The sequence below is a fragment of the Hipposideros armiger genome, unplaced genomic scaffold, assembly GCF_001890085.2.
Source record: "Hipposideros armiger isolate ML-2016 unplaced genomic scaffold, ASM189008v1 scaffold_940, whole genome shotgun sequence".
NCBI lineage: Eukaryota > Metazoa > Chordata > Mammalia > Chiroptera > Hipposideridae > Hipposideros > Hipposideros armiger.
This window is the reverse complement of record NW_017732290.1, coordinates 403,518-426,039: the sequence shown is the minus strand read 5'-3', so window position 1 is coordinate 426,039 and position 22,522 is coordinate 403,518. Positions and strand designations below refer to the sequence as shown.

Here is a 22,522-nt window from a genome sequence, read left to right as displayed (position 1 = left end):
TCAGTTCAGTTGTCTCAGAGTGTGCAGTACGTCAGTGGTCAGGCCCAGGACAGCCCGGGCACAGGCCTAGATGGCGGGCGGCCGAGGCGCAGAGCAGGCGGCCCAGCCTGAGCAAGATGCCCGACGTTTCAGGTACCGGGAGGGCTTGGTGAGGACGTCGCACACGCTGACGACACTGCCCATGTTTGTTCTCCCCAACTAGAGACAGCGCGATGCTGGAGTATCTGAAGATTGCCCAAGACCTGGAAATGTACGGAATCAACTATTTTGAGATAAAAAATAAGAAAGGAACAGACCTTTGGCTTGGAGTGGATGCCCTTGGACTAAATATTTATGAGAAAGACGATAAGTAAGTTGAACTTGATGAATATCTTTAGTCAGGTGGGGTATCGGGCCTGGAAACAAGGGAGAAAAGGGCAGCTCTGCATGGCGTGACTTTTGAAGTATTTATCTGGCAACTTCCTGGCCCAGTGTTGAATCTTTCAGGGCTTTTCAACTGATGCGGCCCCATCAGAGGTTGGCTGGCTCAGAGCTGTGCGTTCTTTTCTGTCACCCTGGCCTGTTCACTGGCACATTGTGGGGCCCAACCGGGAGACCATGAAGGCCCATTCCCCTCCCACCCCCAACCTCCACCCCAGGCCCCGCTCCCAGCCGCCAGCACCCCAGAGCTAACGCCCAGGCAGCCTGGCAGTACTGGGTGTCTGGAGCTTTGTACTAATCCAACCAAGAATATTTATAGTGCTGTTAGACCTTAAGATTCTGTAAACAATGGCCTTTATAAAGTACAGACAATTTAGTGAAATCCTCTGATACTGCGGGAGGTATCTAATTGCCTCGCGTTACTTGGGTCTATTGAGTGAGGTCTAAAGCAGTATAAAGCAAGCTGGCAAGGGTTCGAGCGAGCAGGACCTCCCTGTGACTTCCTTTACCCACCCCTGTGGTTACAAACACTGACCACTCGTAGGCCTTTTTTCTGCCAAGAAGCTAGATACACAGAAAAACATTCTAATACAGTGAGGGCCAGTCTCCTGAGGTGGTTCCCTGAGCTCAGAAGATAAGCCTACATTCTAGATTCTTCCAATCAGAAGGTGCCAGGGCAGCAGTGCTCCCGGGGCCTTCCTGCCAAGCCAGACTCCTTTGGCCTGGGTTCTCGCTTCCATGGATGTGGGCAGGTGGCCCAGAGTTACAGGATGTCCGCGGGCCCCTGACTCAGTGCAGAGCCCAGGCTAAACCCTGTGTCCTGGTCCTCTGGCCACATGCTGTGCCTTCAAGTCATGGCTCCCCCCTCCTGCATTTCCTGCGTTTGCCTCGGGCACCTGTGCTCAGATGTTAATTCTCTTAGCTCCCCTACACCCCAGATTTCCCAAAAAGAACCCTCTCTGGCATTCATGAGGGGAGTGGCACTGCTTTTAACAAATGATACCACATAAAGAGTCTATAATCCCAGCCACCTGTATTCTTGCCAGAACCCAAAGTACAGATGCATTTCATTTGGGCAGGGACCTGCCCCAGACTTTCCTATGCCCTAGTGATGAATTAGATGGAGGCGGGCTTAGGACCCTACGAGGGGAATCACTGTCTATTGGAAGAATCTAGTTCCATGATGTGCTGATGAGAGAATCACAGCAACTCTTCCAGAACCTAGAAGTGGGTTATTGAGGACCCCTGGTTTGCTCCTCCCCAAGTGTGCCAGACCCAGTGTTGCAGAGAAATGTGAATAGCCTGGGTAGTGAGTAAGGAGCTGGGAGACCAGTCTGAGGTCCTCCTGGAGGCCCGAGTTGGAGGCTGGCCGACACGGCCATGCCCAGGAGCAGTGTGCTGAATAAGAGAACACTGTGGCCTCGCAGGATTATATATGGGAAACTGCCTCTTCTTTGAACTCTTTCTTGAATGACCAGATTTTGTAACAGCGATGGCCACGGCTGTCCGAACAGGTTTTTCAAGCTGTAAGAAACAGCCATCAGCAGGAACTTGCTGATGTCAGCCAGTAACTACCCCCAACCCACGCACATGTTCATTTTTTCCAAGTAAAATTTGAGCAGCACTGTTCCTTCAGTTCTGTTGCTGCTCCCCCCTCTTACACCCCCAATTTAGCAGTGAAACTGGCAGTCTTTCTACCCAAAGAAAACGCTGGGGCATGGGGTTAGCCTCACTTCCTCTGTGCTTCTGAAGACATCCCTCTTAAATTATAAAAAAATAACCAATCATTCAATCAATAGGCCCAACTTCTCCTTTTAAACAAATGTTGACAACCCGGTTTCCAGGATAAGCAGGAAATTGTGACTCAAGTCCCAGGCATGCTGTGACAATTCTGAATTGCGTTAAGTGTTGACTTATTACCCTTAGCAGTAGAACTACCAGTGGAGCGTTGCAAGTTCTTGGACCATTGTTCAAGTGAGAAATTGGATATACTAAGTATGTAACTTGGGTGATAAGAGACTTAGTTCACGCTGCAAATGAACAGATGCACCTTTATTTTACTAAATGCTTATCCTTTTTAGTATTAAATATGCTCATTGGGAAATGACTCTTGAGGTGCCCTTTTCATTATACCAGGGGTGCCAAAAAATGTATGCACATGACTTGTATTCATCTTTTGTTATTGGTATATACTATTACAATTTTAATACAGTTTTTTTCTTTCTTAAAATGTGTATGCATTTTTTGGCACTCTCTGTGTACATAACCATTAAGTGGGAGCTGGTAGGACTGAAAGCACTTGTCTTTTTCTTTCTTTCCTTTCTTTCCTTTCGTCCTTCCTTCCTTCCTTCCTTCCTTCCTTCCTTCCTTCCTTCCTTCCTTCCTTCCTCCTCCCTCCCTCCCTCCCTCCCTCCCTCCCTCCATCCCTCCATCCCTCCATTCTGTGGGTCTCCACAGATAGGAGGTTCTGACCGTGCTGTGAGCTCGGCTTCAGCAGGCCACTTGATTGACCCTTTACGGGAGAAGCTGCTTGGGAGGAATACAGACAACCTGGGGCCGAAACAAGAACCAAGTGTCTTTTCCCTTCAGTTCTTACGCAGGGTTGTAAATCAGACGTTCAGATTTACATTTCCATTTTATTCACTTTAGAAATGATGTTTCAAACATAGTATAATAACTAGCCATTTTAAATAACGTAGTTCCAGTTTCTAAAATTATGCTTATTAGGCAGAATATGTTCATTTTGGCTGTTTTGGGCTGGGGGGTGTCACGTCTTTGTGCTTATCGTTGACGGCTTACCTATTAGGGAGGAGAGTACCAAGCAGTTGTGTTCATTGTTGTGGGTTTGTTTTACCAGCTGTGCTGGGATCACAGTTGTGGGACACTCAGTCCCTTCTGGTCTTTGGAACCCTAACTTGAACGGGAACAGACAATTTTCCGAGTCACTTAGTCTCTTACAGAAGTTTGCTATTGTAAGGATTCAATCAGACCGCCTATAGTAAGAAGTTTAAAAGTGCACCTCTGGCAGAGAGAAGAGTTTAGACACGTGCCCGGGGCCTCTTAAGATTGGCCCTACAGCAGGCAGTAGAGAGAGAAGGGAGGTCCTGAGCGGCCGGCCCTGCTGGGAGCAGGAGCACCCCCTGGACTGGGCCCTCTGGGAGTAGGAGGACTCAACCAGATCCCTGCGGCTTTTCTTCCATTGTGAAAATGGAGGCAGAGCCCTTCCAGCCCTGTTATCTCTGCCCCATCACTGCCTCGGGGAGATGACTCAGCTCCTCTTCCGCCATCTGTGGCGCACACCGTGATCTCCAGCCCATCCCACCATCCCAGACCTTTTCCAAACTTTCTAAATGAAAAATTTCAAACAAATTGCAAAATGGAAAGGAGTTTGCAGTGAATGCCTGTGCGCCTGTAACCAAGGTCCTGCTATCAACATTTCGTCACTTGGGCTTTGTCATGTCTGCGACACACACCACTGAACCCTCTGGTCCTCTGTTTCAGACACATTTCAAAGTAAAATCGCAGGCAGTCTGTACTTTCCCCCAAAACGCATATTATTTACTGGAACTCACTATATTTCATTTTTCTTTTGACATAAAATTTAAATACAGTGAAATACACAGTTTGTAAGTGTTCATTTGCTGAGTGTAGACAAACATGTGCCTGTAAAATTCAAACTCTTATTAAGACGTAGAATATTATCATCACCCTTAGTGGCATATTTTGAATTAAAATTCTTCAACCGTTTATTTTGAAATCATTTCAGACTTTTAAAAGGTTTTAAAAATAGTAAATACAAAGAATTTCCATATGCCCTTCACCCAGCTTCTCTAAATGTTAACATCTTACACAACCACAGTCGAAGTATCAAAAATCAGGAAGTTAGGTAACGTTGCTATGACATGTTAACACTCTGTCAACAGTGTTCCCATCGAAATCAGTTGTCCACTGACATCCCTCTTCTGCCCCAGAATCTCACCTGGAGTCCCACCTACGTTTAGTAGTCACGCCTCCCCAGTTTCTTCCCAGCTGGGACAGTTCCACAGTCTGTCAGGATGCTGACACTTTTGAAGTGTACTGGCCATTGCTTTGTGAAAAGCCCCTCACCTCGCATCTTTTTTCCTCATGATTCCATTCGAGTTCTGCGCTTTGGGCAAGGATCCCACACATGTGCTGTCGGGCCCGCCCAGGTCCTTGGGAGGTGGCCCGTGGTGGTGGACACCTTACTGCTGCTGGTGTTGCTTTGCTGGTCAAGGTGGCATCCGCTAGGCTTGCCCTCTGCACAGTTACCGTCTCTCCCTTCCTAGTCGATAAGCATATTTGGGGGAGATACTTTGAAACTATGTAAATATCCTGTTTCTTATCATACTGTCATCTGGTAATTCTAACATCCCTTGATGAGTCTTGCATGAAACAGCTATTACTCTGGTATTTGAAAAAATGGTAATTAAAAAAAAAAATCATTCCTTTTACATGTATTAATTGGAATTCTGTAAGGAGCCAGTTTCTCTTCTCCGTTTGTTTAGTTATTTCTATTAATATGGACTCGTGATGTTTATTTTATTCTCTGGGTTATAATCTAATACTGTTACTACTTTGTTGCTCAGATTGTCTGAGATCTGCCTTCACCAGCCCTTTTGAGTTAGCTCCTGGGGGTGCCCTTTCATGGGACCCCACTGTTTCTGATCACTTCTTTTCACCTCAAAATATTCAGGATCATCTTGTACTTTCCCTGCTCCAGGCGTGGAATCAGCTGTTTCTCCAAAGAGCTCTGGTCCCTGTTATTCAAGGATCTCATTTTTTTGTTTTATTTTTTTTTAATATGTGGCCCAGGCATGGACAGACCCATAATATAAATCCTTTAGAAATCTTCTCTATGGATCCTTCGCTGTTCATGGCCTATATGTGAACTCTTTAAAAAAAGAGAGAGAAAAAGAAATCCTTGTAGACTTTAATTTTCTAACTATGGTCAAGAATTAAAGGAGGTTTTTAAACTAGATGTGAGTCATGCCTTCCATGTTTAGTCCTCGTCTTTTGATTCTGCAGTCATGCTTATGAACGGCTATAAATTATTATATGAGCTTTCAGAGTCTTAAAAAGACAAACTTTCCAGACACACCAGAAAGCGGAAGGCTGGAGCCCATGGTGAAGGATGCCCAGCCCTTGAAAGAAAGATGCCCGAAGGCCCATGTTTTCTAGGATTAGAAACTGTTTTGAGAGACCTGTATAAAGCGAGGAGCCAGAGAATAGATCCTTGCCTCGCCCGAGGTTTGGGAGTTGGAAATCTGATCTGCAGCGTTGACGGTACAGCTGAGAACTGGGCAACAGTCTCCTGGTACCTGGCTCCTCTGTTGTTATAGGATATTGCTCTCGTGTTTTGGAGGAAAGGACTCCGAAACAAGTTGCCTGCCTGATGCCTCTCTTCCAGGCTTTGCATGTGAGGACATAGCTTGAAGCCAGTGGCAGGACCAGGTGATACCCTGAGTCCCTTTCCAGGGCTCAGGGACCTGTAAACAAAATTACCTCTTTAAACATTCTTTATCTCTATGTGAAGCTAAAATAACAACAAACTCGCGGCACGTTTGTGTGAGTGCTGTGAAGCATGTTGGCCAGATGTCTCAGCTGGCATTGGTGATCCTCTAGGACAGGGATCTAAAGAGGATGTGGACCAAAGAAGTCTGACACTTAAACTGGCAGCCTGGCCAGTGCCCTGACCATTCCTCCAGGGCTGCTTGACCTCTGTGCCCCAGAGGAGCCATCTTTTGGGCTTAGATGCCCTCTCTTGGCCTTCAGAGGCCCCCCCCCCGCCTTTTTTTTACCTGACTTACGTTGTAATAGCAAGACCCACATTGCCCATCTGTGTTGGTTTAAACATGTTGGTGGGCTATAGAGGCCTCCTCACCCCTGCTGTTTTCTAAATGGAAAGTTTTTAATGGCGTGTGGGTAGGGGCTGTTTTTGATGGCAGTATCTTTGGTGGTTTGGGGACCTGTGTTACTTCTAGAATGGTATCCATGGTGAGAAGTGTTAGAAGGAGAGGGTGGGGGTCATGAGGTCAGCAGAGCAGTGTGGCCTTGAAGTCATATGGACTTCCCCGGGAATGCTGATTTTGCAAAGCCCGCGTTTTGGCTTGTAGTGGACGAGCAGTGACTAAGTGTAGTGCAGGATTGGGGCTTCTGTCAGGGTGTGGAGTCTAGTGCCGTCTTAGAAGTTGGTGGGTGACACTAAGAAACCGAGGAGCAGAATCCATCCCAGGCCCTCAACGCATCGAGAAGGTGCAACAGTTGTACATAGATACGCTCCCAGCATCGGAGCCCCTGACTATATTAAGCAAATACATTTTACCTGAAGGGAGAAATAGACACCAATACAATAATAGTAGAGGCCTTCGATACCCCACTTTCAGCAATGGATGGAGATCATCCAGGCAAAAAGTCAACCAGGAAAGGTTGGGCTTCAGCCATGCCAAGCCTGTTTCCATTTCTGCTGGTGAGCGGCCCCTCTGGAGTACAGTGCAGCATGTGCAGCAAACACAAGACTCGATCTTTGCCATCAGAAAGCTTACCTGTGTGCTTCTCAGAGCTATGTAATAACACAGTAATTTAAATAACATGAAGAGAAGGGTTAGTGTAGCATAAGAGACTGCAGGCTGAGAGGCGAAAGACTGTTGAGGAGGGAGAGCGGGCTGGCCTCGCGGGTGCAGGGCTCGGGGTGAGGAGAAAAGGAGGCGGGCTTCCAGGTGGCACCGCAGTGAGACCCTGTGTTGGGAGGATGGCGTGGACCAGGAAGCTGGGGCTCGCTTAGAAGACTCTTGGATACTAAGTTAAGGACTGCGGGTTTCACCTTGTAGAAATAGGTGAGGGGTGTTGACATTTTTTAAGAGAATAATAGATTGACTAAAAGGAACATTCGTCGGACAAGCCGACTGAAAGCAGGGTTCTGGCAACAAGGAATTGGTTACCAGGCTGCTGGCATGTGAGAGGTGGGATTAGAATGCTGATGTGGAAATGGACTGGCTGAAGATTTCAGACAGGCTGAAAGGATGTGCATGGTGAGAAATCAAAAGCTGACCTCAAGATTACAAGCCGGGGTGCCTGGACGCAGTGAGATGCCCCAAACTGAAAAAGACTAATGTTAAGTGGGAACAGATTGAGGTTTTCAGGAGCTCGAACCTTACAAACAGCTGCCTGACTTACCTAGGACAGGTAGGAGCTATTTGGTAATGAAGTAGATTATATGTTATGCTTTCTGGGCTAGCTTTATACTCTGTAAAATTGAACTAGAAATACTGAGGCTAGTTCGCAAACCTCTTAGCCAGTCAGTCTAAGCACATCTAACCTTAACCCACTTTTTTTATTTAACCTCAGGTTAACCCCAAAGATTGGCTTCCCGTGGAGTGAAATCAGGAACATCTCTTTCAATGACAAAAAGTTTGTCATTAAGCCCATCGACAAGAAGGCACCTGTAAGTTCATGTGGATTCTACTCAGGGGTGACTGTTTCTCGTTCTAATAGCCACATGTGTTTTCAGGCCAAATCAGATGTCTGCCTAAGTGACAAGGAGCCGGTGATTACCTGTGGGGGGTAGTGGGGGGATCGCCAGCAGGTTACTCTGAGGGTCAGGGACCCCTTAAGCCATGCGACTGACCATTGCAGTGGGAGGTTATTTTGGAGGCCAGGTGTCCGTCAAAAGCTAGCTGACTCTTGCTTAAGTTTGGAAATGTCTTCGTTCCTTACGAAGAAAAGGGCAGTTCTGAGTCCTTGACCTTTGCCAAATGATAAGCATTTCTGGGCTTGTGAAATGGGCATGTTTATGTGGAAACCCAGCCAGCCTTCAAGACCGTGTGTACCTGGTGTGTGGGGGCTCACGTCAGCATCTCTGATGCCCGCCTGGGGCACGGATGACAGTTGTTACAAGCCTCAAGGGCCAGAATTGGACGTTCAGAGCTGTCCCTGCCACTTGCCCATGTTAGGGAAGGTCAGACCTGCGTCCAGAGCATTGCGGGCGCTCACGGTCCATCTGAACCTCACCTACAGCTTCTCTCGTGCAGACCTGGCCTCTGCTGTTCGCTACCTCCCCCTACCCCTCAAGTGATCTTTATGCAGGCACCGTCACGCTAGGGCTGGCTGGTGTCACAGACGTCCCCTCACAAAGATGAGACTGCTGGGCAGTCACCCTGGGGGGGAGTTAACTGGAAATTTAAAGAACACTCAATGTTAGTTAATAGATGCAAAGACAGCACGTTATGGAAATGTGGTTTTATTGTTTGTTCTCAGAAAATGTAAGACATAGATATGTGTGGTGGAATGATGAGGAGTTTTTCTAATCAGAAATCTGGCTTTTAAAAAAAATTGCCACTTGAAGAAATTCTGTTATTGTCCTTCTTAGAGCCTGTTCTGAATTTTACCAAAATTATAGCTTGGAAAGGACTTTGTGTCTCATGTAATTTGTGTTCCTTAGTTACAGTGTTAGGCGTAGAGAGGCAAACATGGGCCGCGCTCCATGCTGGACGTCGGGGAGCCCTCCTGGGCTCGGGCACTGCCTGGCGATGGTCAGCCCACGTGGACCAGCGCCTGGCATTCTCGTCCAGCTGCCCCTCCCTGCATGTGGATGGGTTAGTGCTGCCTAAGTGAAAACCAGAGGTCTCAACGGTGAAAGTATTTTCTTTTTTATTGAAAACGCCTCCTGCTGTTTGCAAGCTCTTGACTCCTCCATGGGCAGCTGCACGGTTATTTAAAATTAAACTAGCATTTCATGCAGACCCTTGAGCTCCACGATAACAGGGCACATTAATATGCAGCACCACGAACCAAGGGTCATCGTGTACCCATGCTACGTGGGCAGGAGATGGGGACAGTTAGGAGAGCGAGAGGACCCGGAAGTCCCCATGTAGGCTGCTTTCTGCTCAGTGAGATGGTGCTAATTTTCCAGAACCATTTTTTTTTATAATTTGGCTGACAGAAACAGGAAATCTGGACTGTTTAGGAATTAAGTTATTTTTTTTTTATTTGGTGTAAAAAATGTGGTTAAAAAATTAAGTTTAGCGTTTAAAAAGCTGCAGAATATTTCCTGATCATAAAATCCCACGCAGACAATTATAATGCATCTAATTGCGTTAGCCAGGTATACTCTTACTATATGGTAGTTTTATGTGATGCCATTACTTAAAGGAAAAAGCAGCCAGGAAACAAACGAGCATCCTGCGTGTCAGGCCCCATTCCAGGGTGCGTGCACAGTGTAACCAGAACCGGGTCCCTGTCTGGTGAAGGTCGTCCTCACTCTGGTGGGAGAGGTGGATAAAAACAGGCACACCAAGGCATGTGCTTTCTGGCAGTGAATTGAACAATGCAGGTGTGATTAAATAGCAAATCAGCAACCTCCTTTGCTGTTTAAAGGAGACCTGAGACCAGGGACAGTGTGATTGCTTCGGATGGTTGTGTTGGGGAGGCCCCACGGAGGAGGTGGCCTTTGCCCAGGCTCCTCATGGGGGGGGGGTTGGGGTGACGTTAGGAGCTGATGAGGGACCATGCACGTCCCTGTACCCTCCACACCTCCCAGGGCTGCTGTGCTGTTGCCAGCCTCAGTCTTTGCCCCAGAACAAACAAAAAAATCTAGTGTCCAAGTTTAAACTTTTCCGTAAGAGCCAGAAAAGGAAACCCCGGAGGTGGAGTTGACCTGCTGACAAGGCACAGGATTCCTATCACCCCCACGCCGCGGTCTCTACCGGACAAATGAGCCATTGTCCAGGCCGGCTCCCGTGACCTGGAGTTTCCCTCATAAAAGCCGGTTTTTCCTCGCTGCCAGCTTACACACTGCGGTGCGGGGCCATGCTTTGACTCTTGTGATGGGACCTTAAATATCATAAATATTCAGATCCTTCCCAGGTGGCCCTATGAGGGGCCTAGACCAGCTGTCTTCCCCGCAGAAAAGGGCCTTTTGTTCCTGTGGCCTCATGGAAAAGGCAGAGGCACCTAACTGTTTAATCGCTTTTGAAACGTTGGAGAAATGAGAGGTTGCATTTGCCTGTGACCAGCTCTGTGCTCAGCTGCTCTCACCATGACCTTCGGCCCCCACCCCCCACCCCTCTCCCTGGGTTGCCCCCGCCCCCTTGTGGGGCCAGGTGGGGGTGCGTCCTAGGAGTTCCCCTGGTTCACTCCTTGACCACTTCGAAGGTTGCTTTTGGATTTGTTTCCTAGAACTTTTCCCTGTGCCTGGAGTTTTCGTTTTTAGGACATCCCTTCTCTGCCAGAGTTTATAGGAGGCCTGCCCCAGGTCTCGGCAGAGTCATGGTTTTGCATTAGGAGACATTGGCGGGAGACTTGGATTTAGAAATGTTTAATAATTAATACTAGTTTTCAGATTTTGTTTTTAACTTGAAATGAGAAGCTGGCCTTCAAAGGCAGTGTGAGGGATTCCTTCTGTCTCCCTACGACGTGCGGGCTCGCTGGACGCTCACCCCGCCATGTTCCCAGCTGTCCACAGGGCCTGTCTCTTGGTTTTTCTAAACTGACTTTTTTCTAAGGAGGAGTTGATGCTAATCAGAGTTCCTTTGCAAATACTTCAGAGCCACAGTCAAGACCTATTTGGGTAGTGTGCCTGCCTGTGCAGCCAAAACACAAGATTGTTTTCTCTTGTGTAACGAGATAGGTGGGTAATAAAAACACCTGTTTCTCCCAGCTCCGCGGACACCTCCCTGGGAAACCCGATGACTTAATAACAATGTGTGAAACCCCAAGGAGAGCCCCACCCAGGAAGTCCGTGGGCCTTGACATGACTCTATCCCCAGTGTTTCTGGAACAGATGAAAAGACTGAGAAGCTAAATAGGTCCTTGTCGGGCGTGTTGACTAGCCTGTCAGGCGCGTCCCTTCGGGGTTTCAGAACTTGGCTGTGCAGCGTGTGGCAGTTTCTTTGTTCCAGCCACCCTTTCCCTGTCCCAGTGGTCAGAACCTGGATACCGAGGGCCCTGGGGTTGGAAAGAGAAAGGAAAAGAGGAAGAGGCAGCAGACAGGCATTTGTCAAGTTTCTAAACCACATTCCCCTCTCTGTCACCTCTGTTTATCACAGCAGTAGCGAGGAGCTAGGACACAAGCTCATGTCACCGTGTCCTAAACTTCTGCAGTCACTAGTCAAAGTTCTTGGATGTTGCATTTCTCTCCTTTTTAAGAAGGCTTCTCCACTAGCGGTTTCTTAGGGCAACCAGCAGTCTGAGTGAGCATTTTATGTACCAGCCAGCTTGTATTGTGCCAGACACATTCTGAGCCCTTACCAGCATTATGTGATTTAATCGTTACAACAACCCCCATTAGGTTACTGCCACCCTCATTTGTAGTTGGAGACACTGAGGCTCGGTGACTTGCTCAAGGTCATGGGGCGTAGATGTGGGACAAACTGTCCGTCATCTGGCAGAAGTTTGTTGAGCACCAGTGAACACTAAGAGGTGGTGTGGTCCTGGAAATAGAGAGATGAATGAACATGGCCCTGCTCTCAAGCAAGCCGATTGTCTGGTGAGAGACCAAACAAGTCAGCAGAGTGGCGTTCCAGCAGCACAATGGCTGACATTCCTGTTGAGTGCAGGGGCACAAAAGAAGTGCTGGTTAACTATGGGAGGAGGGGTCACAAAAGGACCTGAGATATGGTGCCTTAATGTCACCCCATAGAAGTGCCACTGTCCTCAGGTAGATGGGATTGGACATGACATTCCAAAGAGGAGGGGCTGTTTGGGGAAACGCTTACAGGTGTGAAAGAGCTCTGTTTAGGTGAACAAGGGGTAGGTTGGGGCCAGAGCAGGATGGCTTTCCCATGTGCCAGGTCAGGGCATTTGTACATGGTCTTGGGGCTCACAGGGTCCATTAACGATCTGGCAGGGACCCGATCGATGTGCCGGTGTCAGTCTGGGAGGCGGGAGGTGGAGGCAGAGGAGCTGGGCAGGAAGCTCACTAGGCGCTGCAGAGGTCCAGGCAGGAATTGGGATGTGGCCGTGGGCTGGAGGGGGCAGGGCGTTCCCCTGACGATGAGGAAGCCCTGAGACGGGGTGCTGGGCTCTGAGGCCGTGAGACCCCTCACTCTGGAGCAGCTTTGCAGTCCAGCCGTGGGGTTTCATATGTGCATGTGTGCGCCCCCCCAACACACGCGTGTGTGCATGAGCGCATGCGCCCCATGGCACCGAGAACTTGCATTTCCGGCATTTCGTTGTCACTTGGGGTCGGTGGCTTTATCCAGAAGCCCCTTTCTGGCCCCCTATTCTTTACTTCATTAGTCCTGTCAGCAAAGGTATCTAGAACTTTGTGAAGTGGGATTGGGGGCAGGAGCCCTGAGTCAGCGCCCCGTTCTGCTCTAGGACTTCGTGTTCTACGCCCCCCGCCTGCGCATCAACAAGCGGATCCTGCAGCTGTGCATGGGCAACCACGAACTATACATGCGCCGCCGGAAGCCCGACACCATCGAGGTGCAGCAGATGAAGGCCCAGGCCCGGGAGGAGAAGCACCAGAAGCAGCTGGAGCGGTGAGTGGGCTGCAGGCCAGCAGACAGCCCTGCCTGCGGGTCGGCCTCGGTGCCAGCGCCGTTCCCCGTGGGAAGGGCGGTGGAACAGAACCTAGTAGCCGTGTGGGATCGGCCCTCAGCTGCCTCGCTCTGGGCTGGGCGGTGCAGAGCCCAGGGCAGGAGTGCTCAGGGACATTGGGGCAGTGCTGCCACCTCCTTGGTCCCGACTGGGTGCTGGGGACAGCAGGTGACCACGCAGCAGCTACTCCTTCAGATTGCTGGGGCTGGTGACGGGCTGGCTCCAGGGCCGGTGGCGGCCAGGGCGTCTCTCTGGGATGACTGACTGTTGCAAAGTGTGGTGACAGCACATGCGCCTGCAGAGTCTAACCCTCCCTGTGCCGCCTCCTGCCCTCCCTGGAACAGGCAGCAGCTGGAAACTGAGAAGAAAAGGAGAGAAACGGTTGAGAGAGAGAAAGAGCAGATGATGCGCGAGAAGGAGGAGTTGATGCTCCGGCTCCAGGACTACGAGCAGAAAACCAAGAAGGCAGAGAAAGGTGGGCGCGCGCCCCGCGGGCGGACATGTCGGGACAGACCGACGGTCCGCACACACCCCCCGGCCAGAAGATCCATCTCAGTTCAGCGCAGCACCCAGGTGCAGACTTACAGAGACAGGGTTAACGCCTACTGGGTTAGAACATAACTCGGTGCTTTATTACCATCTGTGCTAAAGGCCTTATGGACATTATCTTTTTAAATTTTTCCTCAGTCCTAGGAGGTGAGGACTGAGTTGTCCCATTTTCCTGAAGACCAAGTTAAGGTTTAGCAGGTAGAAGAGGTTTTCCAAGGTCACAGAGCTAATGAGTGCCCGAGCTACACTCCGTCTGGCCCCCGCTCCCCAGACTAGAAACGGGGCTGAGCGGGCGCTGCGGCTTCTGAGGAAAGCAGTGCCTGGCGTGCAGGAGAAAGCTGGCTCTTCCCAGTGCTGTGCAGCAGCTCTGACCATCGTGAGCATGGCGTCCTGTAAACAGTGGGAGGCGGCACAGAGCACTTTCCTGTTGGTGTCACTGCAAGAGGCCGTCACCTTGAAAGTCGGTCCACTTCTCTGAGGCTTTGGCCGTGACTCCCGCCGGTGACCCCACCGGTCCCCCCGGCTGGGAGCTTCGGGCTGCACTCCAGGTCCCTGGTAGAGCCTGTGAGCAGCCCTGTTCTGTGTCCCCTGCAGAGCTCTCAGACCAGATTCAGAGGGCCCTGCAGCTGGAGGAGGAGAGGAAACGTGCCCAGGAGGAGGCCGAGCGCCTGGAGGCCGACCGCATGGCCGCGCTGCGTGCCAAGGAGGAGCTGGAGAGGCAGACGGTGGATCAGATAAAGAGCCAGGAGCAGCTGGTAGGAGTCACCCGGGTTTCACGATGCTGAATTATGGAGAGGCTGCCTCTGGGGAGCGCAAAAGTGACACCTGCCTCACAATAATTTCTGTCGGGACTGTAAAATGATCTGCCTGGGGGTGTAAAGTGGCCGATGGGGCGGGTGGGGGGGGTCCTGGTGGCAGGCGGGTCTCAGACACATGGGCAGCGATGGACACTGCTGGCCCGGGAGGAGGGAGGGACACAGCCGTGTTACAAGGGAGGTTGTCCATTCACAAACGAACTGTTGAAAGCATTCCAGAAATAATTTTAGCTTTGCCCCTTGACAGGCTGCGGAGCTCGCAGAATATACCGCCAAGATTGCCCTCCTGGAAGAGGCGCGGAGACGCAAGGAGGACGAGGTGGAGGAGTGGCAGCACAGGGTGAGTGGCGGCCGAGGCCTCGAGCTGCCCGCCTCAGCGGGCCCCTCTTGGCAGGCGAGGCCACGGGCCTGGGCCTGGCTGGCATGTCACAGCGAGAGCCTCAGGGACATTTCACAATGCTCTGCCGATACTCGTACTTCTTAGACAGAAATCCCCGTAGGAATGGGCTTGCCCTTGTGCATCAGCGAGTTCGTTGTTGGATTATCAGGGGAACAAAGAACCACTGTTCGTTTCCACCCACTTCGCTGTGGCCACCCCGAACTGTTCAGCCCCACCAGGCAGCCTCCCCCAGGAACTAGCTTTAAATCAGATTATGTGGGTGCCCCCAGCAGTGGGCCACAGTGCCTGAACTAAGCCCTCTCCTGACGGCTGCTGTAGGCAGCATGACACCGTGGAAAGATCTGGACTAGGGAGGTCTCCAGATTGGGGTGAGAGTCCAGGCTCTGCCCCTCATTTGCTGTGTGACTGGGGCAAGTGGCCTCACCTCTCTGAGCCTCGGTTCCTTATTGCAGATGGGAAGTAATACCCAACTTCTGAGGCTGCCCTGAGGACCCTACAGAGGGGTTTAATAACTTGCAGCCATAATAGTGAGACCATGTCCCGCTCCAGTGTCTGGAGAGCCTGTCTGTCCATCCATGAGCCTTCACCCTGCCCAGGAAAGCATGGGCCCTGGGGAGCTGTGGAGTGGTACAGAGTACAGACCTCAGCCAAGCTGTGGGGGGGCCCCTCTCCCATCCCGCCTGTCCTTTTCCACACTCCCGTCTGCCTGCGGTGGCCCTTTCTGGGCTGGAGTCACCTGGTGCCTCCTCACTGTGGTGCCCCCACCTCCCAACCTAAGTTCCCTGCAGAAGACTTTAGTCCTTAGGTTTTTAGAGAAAGTGCTTATTATAAAGTATTAAGTGAGAAAAGCTAGTTATAAAACAGGCACAGACTAAGTTATCTGTACGGTCAGGGTGGCAGTGAGGTGGGTGGGATTGAGTGTGTGTACCCGGGAAGTTGCTGTAAGGATTAGGGGTGGGGAGGAGGTGATGACAGGTAAGGAAGTGGTGAGCACAGCGCTGGCGGGCAGCGAGGACCTCCGTGAAACGGGAATAAAGCCGCACGCCACAATGGGAGAGTGGCTTTCTAGAGGCTGGAGTATTTGTTTTTTCTTTAATAATTTTTTTTTTTTAATATGTACAATGAGCATATACTAGGGTTATAGACAGAAAAAAAAGTCCTGATGCTTAGAAAAAGGTCAGGCCTCTGGCATCAGTTGCTGTCTTGGTGCTGTGAGCACGATTGGTAACTGAGGACCCGGAGCCCCAGACCCAGAAGAGGCTGATGGGACCCTGCAGGGCACGTGTGTGACCTGCCACAGGCCACCTCCTGCCCCGAGCTGCATGCAGCCTGCCAGGAAGGCGGGGGAGCCATTCTGAAGAAAATGGCCCCAGCACGAGCTCCGTGTGAGCAGTTCTCACCTGTCCGCTGGTTTGCTTCTGAAGGCCAAAGAAGCCCAGGATGACCTGGTGAAGACCAAGGAGGAGCTGCACCTGGTGATGACCGCGCCGCCCCCCCCGCCGCCCCCCGTGTACGAGCCAGTGGGCTACCATGTCCAGGACAACCTGCAGGAGGAGGGCACGGAGTACACGGGCTACAGCGCCGAGCTGTCCAGCGAGGGCATCCTGGACGACCGCAACGAGGAGAAGCGAGTCACCGAGGCCGAGAAGAACGAACGAGTGCAGCGGCAGCTGATGGTGCGAGGCGGGCTGGGCGGCCTGGGGCGGGCTGCCGGGAGACAGGGCACCCTCTTCCCGGGAGGGGGTGGGTCTGCATCTGCCTCTGTGCCGCTGGGAGGTGGGTGAAAAGGCCGCACCTGACTGATGCTTCTTAATGTTGCAGACGCTGTCCAATGAGCTGTCCCAGGCCAGAGACGACAACAAGAGGACCCACAACGACCTCATCCACAATGAGAACATGAGGCAAGGCCGGGACAAGTACAAGACGCTGCGGCAGATTCGACAGGGCAACACCAAGCAGCGCATCGACGAGTTCGAGGCCATGTGAGGGCTGCTGGGCCGGGCAGGGCGGAGCCTCGCACCGGGCTCCGCGGAGGGTCCCATCAGACTCTACAACTTGTATTTGTAGTTCTTTAAATCTAGACCCCTCCTTGCACTCCAGTTCCTTTCAAAAGAGTAGTTATTTCAGTGGGAATATTTTGGGGCTAGGACCAGTGGGAGCTTCCCTGGTTTATTTTTCCCATTTGTATCATAGTGCCAAACAGGCCTGATTTTTATTATTATTATTGAATCACTTCCTGTCTTATGCTTGGAGCAGGGCTGATTGAATTAAGGAAAGACTCTGTAAAGTCTGAATAACAAACTCCAGGCTGGCATGTGCGATACAAGATTCAGTATAATTAAAACCACATCGTGGCTTATATTCTGTGCCATACTTTTTTCTGTATTTGAAATTAGCTCAAATTGATTTGTACTTGATTTCTATGAAGGATGATGCATCTTTGTATATTTATGTTTTTTGAGGGGTGACATTACCTGGGAAACCGAGTCCAAAGCACTCCTTGACACACACATGCACACAGTGATTCCCACTCTGGTCCTTCAGTTCAGCTGACAAAGTCCTGTGACCATTCAGGATGAACAATACAGGACACTGCACTCTCGGATAAACTTTTCCTGTTTTTTTGTTTTTTTAACAGTTAGAGGGCTAAATGGTTGGACTTATATACCTAATTAATGATCAGCTATAGAGTATAGTATTTATAAGCGATAATATGGGTTTGTACCATTAGTTTAAAAAAGGGAAAGTTTTGTTCTGTATATTTTGTTACCTTTTACAGAATAATAAAAGAATTACATATTAAAACCAAACCATGTAACCATGGCACTTGATCTGATGTGATGTGAAGTTAGCTGCTACAGTCACATCTGTAAAAAGGACTTTCTTTTCGTGTTCTTCGTGCATGTAATTGACTATGCACATTTCAGTGTTCTGTCACAATTTCTTGTTTCAAAAAATACACGCTACTAATTCAGACTCCAGCCATGAAGGGACTCTTCATACCGGATGGTCGTCCGTTTCCCCAACAAGAACCCGTTCTGACCTATTTCCACTCTCTGCCACATCCTTGGAAAGCCGTGAAAACGTCAGCTCTCACAGGCTGCCGTTTCTGCTCATTCATGCCCTTCCTTTTTGTGCTCTGTTCTCTTTTTTCTTTTTGGATTTTTTTTTTTTAATTGGGGAATTGGGGGGATGGGAACAGCAGTGGGGAATTAGGAGAAGGGGAACAGACAAGTTGCTGTCGTTTTGTTCTTCAGTCTAGTTGTGGAGGACGTTGCTTCACTGGCCCAAGTTGGCACCATCATTGCGCTCTTCCCGGGCGAGGCAGATCAGTCGCCGGCTTCTGGATGGCCGCTCACTGCGGCTGCTGGCCGCTCACGCTGGCTGCTGACTACACACGGTAGCCCATGGCAACCCACTGCCACAGGGGCTGCAGCCTACGCCGTCGCCGGCGACTCATGGCAGCCCAGCTCCAGGTCGAGCTGTTGTGCAGCATCTTAGCTGTGGAGGGCAGTGTCACTGGCCCTCATATGTGGGATCTGAACCGGGGCCCTCTGGTGTCCCAAGCCAGTTCTTAACCATCGCACCACTTGGCCGGCCCTCTCTTTTTTCTTTTTGATTACGACGTCGAGTGTGGATGAACACACCACAGACACGCGAAAGGTGAGGCATCGCCATGGATGTCGACCTTTCTCAGAGCGTCTGCTGTCCTGCCAGTCCTGCTTTGTGGGGCCAGGCCTTCCTCGGGCGGACCTGAGAGCTGACCGACCCAAAACGGGAGTCTGTCCCCTTCTGCACCCCACGCTCCCCAGGGTGAGCTAACCTGCCTCCAGAAAGAGTTTTCACAGTAAAGTGGAAGGGATCGAAGACCCACCAGTCTTTTTTTTTTTTTCCTTTAAAATGCACATAACAAGGCCATAGTTTTCACTGTTTGATAAGCACTGGAAGACAGAGGTAACTATTGAACATTTATTGAAGTCTAGCCATTTTCCACATCTCTCAAAGCAGATAAGCAACCCGAGACTTCTTTCTATAACAGTGGTCACTGCTCTGTTTAACAAGTGTACACAGAGGGATACGGAAGAACGTGCTAGGCACGGGGCAGAGCTGTAGATGGAGTGTGGTCCCTCGAGGGCCCATCTTCAGCTAACCTGCAGGCACGCGGACTTGAAGCCCGCTGCAGAGTGGAGCCTGCGCTTCAGTGCAGGATGAGTGTCATGTCTGTCCATAAATTGGGGCTGGAGATAACTTTCTGCCACTGAAGCTTTGTCTGTGTGCCTGAGTAGGCACCGCCGGCTGGCTCTTCCTCTGTGATGTGAGCGAAACAACAAATTAGTCATGGTAGGTAGGCCAGGCGAGCACTTGCCCACCCTTGACTCAGGTTTTTCAAAATGAGGACCAGCAAGAAAAGTATAAAGTAATTTCCTCAAGAGCACATTAAAACATTAACTACCGGTGAGTAAGAGAGACCCCCACTCCCAACAAAACTGTTCAGAACTGGACTTGTGCAGGCATCCTCCCCAGGGATTAAGGCCGCAGAGGCCTGAAGCTGTTTTCTTTCCTGTTAGTTGAAAGTGAGAGGACAGGTTTAGTGGGTTGATATTTGGAGGAGGGTTGACGATGGTCTTAACACATTAGGGAGTCTGTGCACAGGTGCGGGAGCCCAGAGGGGCCAGGTTTGTTCATGGAAACGAGTTCCTTAGAGGAAGGGGCTTTGCTTTGCACAATATTTCTTTTAAAACAAATTGTAATTTAATACTCTATCTTCAATGGTCCTCGGTTGGAGGCCTTGGAGATGTGTGCAGGTGTTTTGGTTGTCACCGTGTTTGGGGGTTACTGGGGCACTCAAGCCCTCCCTGGTAAAGGACTACGCCCACAAAATGCCAGAAGCACCCCTGCTGAGCCACACAAGTGTCGCCCTTTTGTCCTGCTCTTAATGAAATACTTTCTGAGTTGCCGGCAGTTTGGCTTAAGAAGGTATTTTCCTTTATCCTTTTATGATTGACGCCAGAAACAAGAAAAGACTGTACCCAGCCCATTTTGAGGTCTGCAATTTAGCAGATCCTAAATCTGATTTAAATTGTTGAAATGCTTTGCTGTATTATCGCTCAGTTGTATGGTACTAAGTCGACTTAGTAATCTGCATTTATGGCAGGTTAGGCAATTTCAAAACCAGTTAATCATCTGCCATAGTGAAAGCGTTCTTTTAATGGTATCCATGTGAGACGGTCACTAAGGCTCAATCATGCACTTGAACCCAATAAATCTCTCAGGCGGACTTACTGGAACCAAGCGTGGCTCCTCCCAGCAAGCGGTCATTCACACCAAAGACGGGCTGGTCCCAGACGGTTAATTCTAGGCTGGATTGCCTCAGCTGAGAAGGGGTCACACCATTGAAAACAAAGGAGTGCTTCCACTGGGGACACGCTTGCTTCTTCAGGACTGGAGACTTCAGCCTCAGTTTTTGTTTGTCTGGCAGCGTGAGACAGCTGTAGAAGGAGACAGATACAGCCCTACAATACCGGCCCTTCACACGGCCTCCTTTCCCGGTTGGTACTGCCTCAGCCGTGAGGCTATTAGTGCTAAGAAAAGGGCTAGCTGAACCCACTACAAAATAAGCATTCTAAAATAACGAGAACGAGTCACAAGATTGGCTATGTGACCTCGCTAGGATATTTCGAATTTAGAGCTGAGTTCTGCATCAGGCACTAAGATTAGGATGATTTGGGATTTTGAGGCCAAGTGGCCCTTGTCTTAATCTCCTTCCTTGGTATGTCGACCACCGGGCTACAGAGGCTTAGTAGACCTGCTGCCCACGGACCAGGACTCACACAGTATCTCTTAAACCCTGTTCTCAGGAGAACAAATTCAGAAGGGCCAAGTAACTAGCCCAAGGCCATCCAGGTCATTGGCAGGGTTGGGACCCAAACTCGGCTCTACCTTACTGGTAGGCCATCATTTTTCCTTTATGGCGTTGACTGGGGAGTTAGCAATTCTCTATAATAATGGTGTCTGCTTTACTTTTGGAAACACCAACACACCTGTAGTGAATAAGAATGAGAATGAAATCGGCAGAATCATCCATCTTTTCGTTGATCCAAGGGGATGTGAAGCTGAGTACACATAAACACGACTGATTCCATGCTCCATCTCAGTCAGTAAATGCTGACTCACTGATATAACGGACTAGTAAGATCTGGGTTTCAGTTAAAATGTAGGATTCCAAATCTAGCCTCAGCATGTCCAAACCCCATGAACTCTTGGAGATCAGTCTTGAACACAACTTCAATTTTTGTAGAGAAGCTAACATATGAGTTTAAAATGACTTTTTGGGGTGTCCTCAGTTCCTAGGACCATGCCATATGTATTACAGATTATCAGTAAATAACATTTGATTAAATCTAATACCTACCCTTTAACAAATGAGTTTAGGGTACCGTCTGACCGCACAGGTAAATTCTTGGCTCCCAGCACCACCAAACAGAGTTGACCGTTACATGATGGCTGATCTGCCCCTGGAAGGAAAGCTGACATTTGCTGTGAACCCTCCTGCACGTTAGCACACACCACCACCACCCCAAAACTGAGCTCAGCGAGAGGCTCTTACAGCCCTCAGACCCCAGGAGAGCAGCTGGGAGAAGCACACCCGCCATAATGCTCCCCTGGGCCCACTCCCACACTTGTCCCCAACTACCCACCAAACGGTCAGCACGATGGGATGGAAGGATTGCTGAAATCCTAGGGAACCAAGCTGTGAAGAGTCAAGACTAACCCAAGGAGAGGAGGATGCAGAAATTGGGAACTGGTTTTGGGGAATATAGGGGCCCCAAAGACCTCTTTTAGAGGGCTGGAGATGACCATGGGATGCTTGCGGGTGGTCCTGTGAGCGCTTCCAGTCAAATAGGAAATCACTAAAATACATCAAGGCGTTGTGCATTCTCCCTGTCTTCACTCCCACCTCATCTTGCCCATATTTTTTAAGTTACTCAAATCTTCTATGAGGTCCTCAAGGACGTATCTGTCCCTGACCTGTTCTCTTGCTGAGCAGCAGCTGCTCACGTGACGGAAGGCAGGATCTGTTCGCTCCGAGCCTTGCAGGCCCCGGGGCCCTGAGATGTGTTCTTGGCTCCCAAAGAGCCAAGTTCCCAACTGTAACGCAGGAGTTCATTCTTCAAGAAGGGCCACATGGGACTGCTTTCACCAGAGGACCAACCAAGCCAGCCCCTTGTGAGGAAGCCTCAGGGCTGGTGTCCTAAGAGCCCTGTGAAGCGGGCATCAGAGGCCTGGCCTTTTTCCAGTCATTTGATTCCCTTCAAGCCACGGGTTCCAGAAACCCCACTGCCCAGGCTGAGCTCCACAGCTCTCGGCGAGAGTTACTGGAGGACTTGGGCAGTGGGCGGTAGACAGGGAATGCCAGGAAACGCTGGCCCACCTGGAAGCCTGCCTGCTGCTCCAAGCTTTGGGGACAGTGACACAGTGACATGAGCATTCATGAGGCTGCTGGCCACCTACCTTCTTGAGCCTCCTGGAGCTTTCTGGGCTCTGCAGGGAGCACCAGTTTGGCCCGGACTTCAAGTTCTCCGTTATTGGGAGGGGCACCGTCTTCATGCTTCTCTGCCTGTGAGCAAGAGGCCGAGCTCAGAGGCAGCAGTCCCCAGCCCCCAGGACCTGCCGGGCTCCTCTGGTTGCCTCAGGTCTGTCCATGAATGTCCGCTCCCCCTCCCCCACGACTGCAGCCCTGCAAAGCCTCTGCAGGCCTCAGAGTCGTGAGGTGGAGTAG

General features: G+C 50.3%; 2 protein-coding genes across 5 annotated transcripts in view; one reads left to right on the top strand and one right to left on the bottom strand.

Annotated features, from left to right (window-relative positions):
- EZR (ezrin) overlaps positions 1–17,552 on the top strand; it is a 53,023-nt gene extending 35,471 nt beyond the window's left edge. For 2 of the 3 annotated variants that reach the window (XM_019630768.1, XM_019630770.1), the window contains 8 exons: positions 203–349; positions 7,786–7,882; positions 12,757–12,920; positions 13,323–13,453; positions 14,122–14,282; positions 14,590–14,682; positions 16,167–16,418; positions 16,564–17,552. In XM_019630768.1, the coding sequence (XP_019486313.1) occupies positions 203–349; positions 7,786–7,882; positions 12,757–12,920; positions 13,323–13,453; positions 14,122–14,282; positions 14,590–14,682; positions 16,167–16,418; positions 16,564–16,728 (1,210 nt within the window). In that variant the 3' untranslated portion in view covers positions 16,729–17,552. The remainder of the gene's footprint in view (positions 1–202; positions 350–7,785; positions 7,883–12,756; positions 12,921–13,322; positions 13,454–14,121; positions 14,283–14,589; positions 14,683–16,166; positions 16,419–16,563) is intronic. The other variant, XM_019630769.1, reaches the window with a different exon arrangement.
- Positions 17,553–18,697: 1,145 nt separating this feature from the next.
- Positions 18,698–22,522, bottom strand: part of SYTL3 (synaptotagmin like 3) — an 81,783-nt gene continuing 77,958 nt past the window's right edge. Inside the window, exons 13-16 of one of the 2 annotated variants that reach the window (XM_019630771.1) lie at positions 22,255–22,360; positions 21,155–21,269; positions 20,026–20,231; positions 18,698–19,050 (exon numbers count right to left, since the gene is read on the bottom strand). In XM_019630771.1, the coding sequence (XP_019486316.1) occupies positions 18,941–19,050; positions 20,026–20,231; positions 21,155–21,269; positions 22,255–22,360 (537 nt within the window). In that variant the 3' untranslated portion in view covers positions 18,698–18,940. The remainder of the gene's footprint in view (positions 19,051–20,025; positions 20,232–21,154; positions 21,270–22,254; positions 22,361–22,522) is intronic. The other variant, XM_019630772.1, reaches the window with a different exon arrangement.